This window comes from Myotis daubentonii, chromosome 13 (genome assembly GCF_963259705.1).
Source record: "Myotis daubentonii chromosome 13, mMyoDau2.1, whole genome shotgun sequence".
NCBI lineage: Eukaryota > Metazoa > Chordata > Mammalia > Chiroptera > Vespertilionidae > Myotis > Myotis daubentonii.
Genome location: NC_081852.1, coordinates 39,946,555 through 39,952,554, shown reverse-complemented (window position 1 = coordinate 39,952,554; position 6,000 = coordinate 39,946,555). Strand labels below are relative to the sequence as shown.

The following is a 6,000-nucleotide window of genomic DNA, read 5'->3' as shown; positions in this document are numbered from 1 at the left end:
CAGCTCTAATTTCTAGAAATATGGATTTAAAAACCTTACTCCAGTGATGGAAGGACCTGTCACCTCTCCCTCTCTCTCTCTCTCTCTCTCTCTCTCTCTCTCACACACACACACACACACACACACACACACACACAGTAATTAAGACTGCATGAGTCAAAATTACATTTAGAACTATGAGATGTCAACATTATATAAATAATATTTAATAGTGAAAAAGTGATCTGGAAGCCCTGTGAACTTTTACCTTACACATTTTGGAGGACATCACATGGGTTAAAAAAAAAAACAACAAAATCGCATTTGTTCAGATAATCATTTAAATGTTTACATACATTTTTGGTTTGTTATTTATTTATAAGTAATTTAATTTACATTTCCTTATATTAACATGTACTCCTGTTTACAACATGTAATCAAATTATGCCAATGAGAAAAGTCCTCAGTACCTTCATTGAGTTGCCAATTCTAAGAAAACACTAAACATGAACATGTACAAAAGAGGCCTCTGAGTAAAATAGCATGTGCATTCAATATTTGCACAGGTTGATCCTTACATTTCTGTCTGAAGAAAATATGAACAAAGCCAGGTTTCCCATGCTAATGTAATGGTTCAGACGACCGCCATAAAAGAAGTACATACAGAATAATGAGAACGAATCACATCCTTAGGTTCCGTGATTACTGAGAGGAGTTCTCCGGCCCTAAGTGCTTTCTTTATTTTATTTCTTAAAAATACGAGAGCAGCAGCTTATCACAAGTCTCCACTACTGTGCATTAATGATGGAATCAAAACAACACAACAGACTCATAAGGATGAGAGGACTGCAGAACGATAGGAAGTCACAGTTTTATGCTTCTTCTTGCTCTGGATAATTTAGAATTTTGCGGTGTGCCTGACGTAAATATTGCTGCTGTTTGAAGTAAACCTTGAATGCTCCTTTTATGGCAACAAAAGCAATTCCACCCTAAAATAAAAAGGAAAATTAGCTTTTTCTAATGCACATTTAGAGAAACAAAATAAAAATAAATTTACTGAGGTAGCTACCATTACTATCTTTATTCTACAGGCACAGAGAAGTCAAGAAACTTGTTTCTCAGCAAGACAATATCTGTGATAGGGTTGAACCAGGCAGCCTGACCGAGAGCAGAAAATAACCTTGCTGCAAGAGGGATGGTGTGAGGATTCCTGCATAGCCCGGGAGAGAAGTCACCCACAGCACAGTTCTGGAAGGCCAGCGCTACTGCCGTGGACTCTTTCCATTTTACTGCTATTACATGACCGTGAGGGTCAAATTGAGGAGCCCCAGAATATTTATATAGTCTCATTGGTTTTTTAAAAACAACAACAAATATACAATTCATTCTCTTTCATATAGTTACTTTAAAAAGGTAATATTAAAGCCATCTTACCAAGATTGTCCTTTGTAAATTAGAGTTAACACTACTAAACATCAGTTTACCAACTATAGTCGCAATAGTAGGAAAGACAAGGGCTCCACATAAAATTCGGGTGGCAGAGACATGATCTGCTAAAGGATTAGCCTCAGCTGGAATTCGAGGAACAGGACAGCCAATCCCTAGAGGGGAAAAAATGCAGGGTATAAGTGCCAAAAAATTAGCATAGCGAAAATACCTTTGTATACAGGGTTTCTTCCATAGGATTAATTTGGCATGCTTGTTACCACCACAATTCAGGGCCTTACCTGGAAATATACTGTTCAAAATTTGTAGTTTATTTGAGTATTTGCGCCATAGTCTAAGCACATAATCCTCCCAGCGAATCATCTTGCCTAATATCAGCATGACAGGAATAGTAGGAAGTCCAATTAAAAGGAATAAAGGATCAGCTCTCTCCATAACATCCAGACCTTCTTTATGGCCTACAACCTGTGAAACAGACAGCATTTGCTAGAATCATTTCCTTAGCTAATGAAGGGATGTGGCATGCTCGAGCTCAATTCATTTTAGAGGAAATGCTAAATGTCTAAAGAATACAGAACTAAAAAGCTTAAAAAATAAGCTGGAAAGGTATCAGTCCGGATTTATTTATAATAATTGTCTCGTTCAAGGTGGGGGGGGAGGGGCACCTCCCAAGTGATTTCATTTTACATAGCAACAAGTTTTAAAAATGGTTGACCCACATTGATTACATTTGAATGGAGGGAGGGCACTTCTGGTTCTTGCTCCCATTCCTCTTAATTGACTTGGTTTGCCTGGGCTATTTTAGGCTGTATTTGTCTTCTAGCAGAGGATCCGTTTTCCTGTTCTTCCTAACTAGGAGGTAGGCATAGCCAGGCAAGGGGCAGGACCTTAGGACAGTGATGGCAAACCTATGACATGTGTGTCAGAGGTGACACGCGAACTCATTTTTTTGGGTTGATTTTTCTTTGTTAAATGGCATTTAAATATATAAAATAAATATCAAAAATATAAGTCTTTGTTTTACTATGGTTTCAAATATCAAAAAATTTCTATATGTGACATGGCACCAGAGTTAAGTTAGGGTTTTTCAAAATGCTGACACACCGAGCTCAAAAGGTTTGCCATCACTGCCTTAGGAGAGAGCCTGAAAACTCACTTCTCTTTGGCTCTTTCTCCCTACTGGTGATGTCTGGGATAGTGAAATCTCTGTGGTTGGCTAAATGCTTGTTCTCCACACCTAACTCTCCTAAAGATGCAATTCCAAGGTCTAGGTTTGGGGGACTGCTGTAAGGAGTTTTGGCTACAGGTTCCAGTCATTATTTCCAATCTAGAACTTCCAGTGCCCTCTTTATGGGAAATGAAACTAAAACAATACTTCCCATCTCCTCTGGATCTTAGGGCTATTTCTCAATTGGTGTAGATGCCATGGGGCAAGAAATACATGATTAATTGGCATGTGTGAATCTCCATACTTCCCCTCACAGCAGAATCCTTTCCACTTGCTGATCAATCAGCCTTACACTTCTCTCAACACCACCACTTTGTTGGCGAGCTTATTTTTAACTAGACGATTTCCCTGGCAATTCTCTTTTAAAGGTCTCAAATGATGTCCCTTTAGCCAAAATTTTCAATTGCTCACAAATTAAAAATATTTATCTGAGGGATTATTCTTGGCAGTTAATAGGGGAAGGAGGGAGACTACTTCAGAAGCCCACCCAGGTAACACACTGTGAGGCCAACAGCCTGATAGGAGGACACTACTGTAAAGGACTCTACGTAAGTTTTTCTGATCACACTTGAGGAAGAAAGGATCAGAAAGGACTCAGTCTGTATTTTTTTATAGGAAGGAGGGAAAAAGGACAGGTAAAGAGGAAGAGGAAAAGAGGTAGGGAGGACTAGAAACTACTCAGAAAAGAAAGCTCATGAGATTTTTTTCAAAAATGACATGCCCTTTATGTCAGCTATTATAGCACTTTTTTTCAGGTGGACTACAAGATGTGAAATAAAGTCAAGCTGAGAATGATCAGGGAAAATTGAAATTCTGGAAGACAGTCTCCATCCAGGTAAAAATACTTTATAAAAGTATGTGGAGAGAACCGAAATAGGTGCCTTTAAAATTTCAGTCAGGGATAAACCCAGACTTGCACTTGGTTAAGTTCTCTAAGATATAATATTAAAGAGCAGGAGGCTAGCCTCTTCCAAATGGTCAAAAACCATGGCATCAGTACCTGATACTCTTCAGTGTCTCCAGGTAGAAACTTAGCAACTTCACATCTTGCATGTAAAGGGTGATTGTCTTGAGTTGCTCTAAAATGAAATAGTCTGGCTCGAAATATTTCATAAACCTAATCCAATACTGGCAGCAAAAGTAGATTAGCCAAGAGACCATCTTTATCTATAATGCTTTTCTAGGACATTCCATTTTTATACCATTTTATTATTTTCAATATAATGATCACTTTAAAGTTATAACTGAACGTGATTTAAATACTCTCAAAGTGTTAGCAAACACATGTGAAAATTCGTTTGCTGGGTTATGTATTCTGTTTAGAATTTAGGGTTTAAAACACAAAGCAACTTAACAAAGGGAAGATCAACAATCCAATCAAAAAATGGGCAAAGGACCTAAATAGACACTTTTCAAAAGAGGACATTCAGAAAGCCAAGAGACATATGAAAACATGCTCAAAGCCACTAATCAGCCAAGAGATGCAGATCAAAACAACAACGAGGTACCATCTCACACCTGCCAGAATGACTATCAACAACAAATCAATAAACGACAAGTGCTGGAGAGGATGCAGAGAAAAAGGAACCCTCCTTCACTGCTGGTGGGAATGCAGACTGGTGCAGCCACTGTGAAAAACAGTATGGCGTTTCCTTAAAAAATTGAAAATGGAACTGCCGTTTGACCCAGTAATACCACTTCTAGGAATATATCCCAAGAAGGCAGAAACACAATTCAGAAAGGATATATCCATCCCTATGTTCATAGCAGCACAATTTACAATAGCTAAGATTTGGAAACAGCCTAAATGCCCATCAGCAGATGAGTGGATTAGAAAACTGTGGTACATCTACACAATGGAATACTTCGCTGCTGTAAAATAGAAGGAATTCTTACCATTTGCAACAGCATGGATGGAACTGCAGAGCATTATGCTAAGTGAAATAAGCCAGTCGTGAAAGATAAATACCACATAATCTCACTCATTTGTGGAATATAAAGGACATTATAAACTGTTGTACAAAATAGATACAGAGGCAAAGAAGCATTGAACAGACTATCAAACTACAGCAGAAGACAGGGGAGGGTTGGGGGAGTAAGAGATCAACTGAAGGACTTGTATGTATGCATATAAGCACAACCAGTGGACAAAAGACATGGCAGGGGAGGTAATGGGGGGGAAAAAGACATATGTACTATTTGTAATACCTTAAGTAATAAAATTAAAAACAAAACACAAAGCAGAGTGAATATTCAGGTATGTTTATTCTTCATGGATAGCAGTTAAAACCTTACAACCAATTGTCTAAAAATGAGGAAACAAAAAAGGAAACAGGGCAGTGAGCAAAGCCCCATCGTCCCACCTGTTATAGCTAAAGCAGAGAGATGCTTTGTGCTCAAGCTAAGGCTCACCATGCAGGCACAGTTGCATGCATGCATTCATTCATTCAACTGAACTCTGATTATGTGTCAGAGACAGGCCTTGGTACTGGGGGTTAAGTGGTGAGCTAAACGGATGTCTTCTGGAGGTGAGAGACAACCAAATCAAACAAGGGGGCAAATATAAATGCCGTAAAGAAAATAGAATAGTGTTAACACCTGTAGTACACTACCTACTACTGTCAGACTCAAGGGCAATAAATGAAAAGATGAATTAAGCAATGAGGCTCATTTAACTTTGGTCAATAGAAAACCAGCAAACTTTGTGCATGATCATGTACATTCTGGTTTTATGCTGGAAGATTTAAAAACATAATTTTTTTTTGAAACAGACTTAGAAATACAGTACAGTCTGATGGCTGCCAGAGGGGAGGAGGGAGAAGGACTGGGTGAAAAAGGTGAAGGGATTAAGAAGTATAAATTGGGCCTGGCAGGCGTGGCTCAGTGGTTGGGCTTTGACCTATGAACTGGGAGGTCACTGTTGGGTTGCAGCCTCGATCCACAGTGGGGGATGTGCAGGGGATGTGGGTGGAGCGGCTGATTCTCTCTCATCATTGATGTTTCTATTTCTCTCCCTCTCCTTTCCTCTCTCTGAAATCAATAAAAATATGTTGAGAAAAAAGTACAAATTGGTAGCAACAAAATAGTCAGGGGGATGTAAAGTACAGCATAGGGAATATAGTCAGTAATATTGCAATAACTATGTATGGTGCCAGGTGGGTACTGAAAATGTCAGGGTGGGTGGGAACACCACTCTCTAAACTTTAGAGTCTAAAGTATATGATCATCCAGCCACTATGCTGTACACCTGAAACTTATAAAAATAACATTGAATGTAAATTATAATTGAGAAATAACATTTTAAAAAATATAAGCAGATTATTATTATTTTAAATCCTTACTCAAGG

General features: G+C 38.5%; 1 protein-coding gene across 1 annotated transcript in view; it reads right to left on the bottom strand.

Annotated features, from left to right (window-relative positions):
* Positions 1-302: 302 nt before the first annotated feature.
* MARCHF5 (membrane associated ring-CH-type finger 5) overlaps positions 303-6,000 on the bottom strand; it is a 44,747-nt gene continuing 39,049 nt past the window's right edge. The window contains exons 4-6 of the mRNA XM_059662849.1: positions 1,707-1,890; positions 1,414-1,580; positions 303-968 (exon numbers count right to left, since the gene is read on the bottom strand). Of these exons, the coding sequence (XP_059518832.1) occupies positions 852-968; positions 1,414-1,580; positions 1,707-1,890 (468 nt within the window). The 3' untranslated portion in view covers positions 303-851. The remainder of the gene's footprint in view (positions 969-1,413; positions 1,581-1,706; positions 1,891-6,000) is intronic.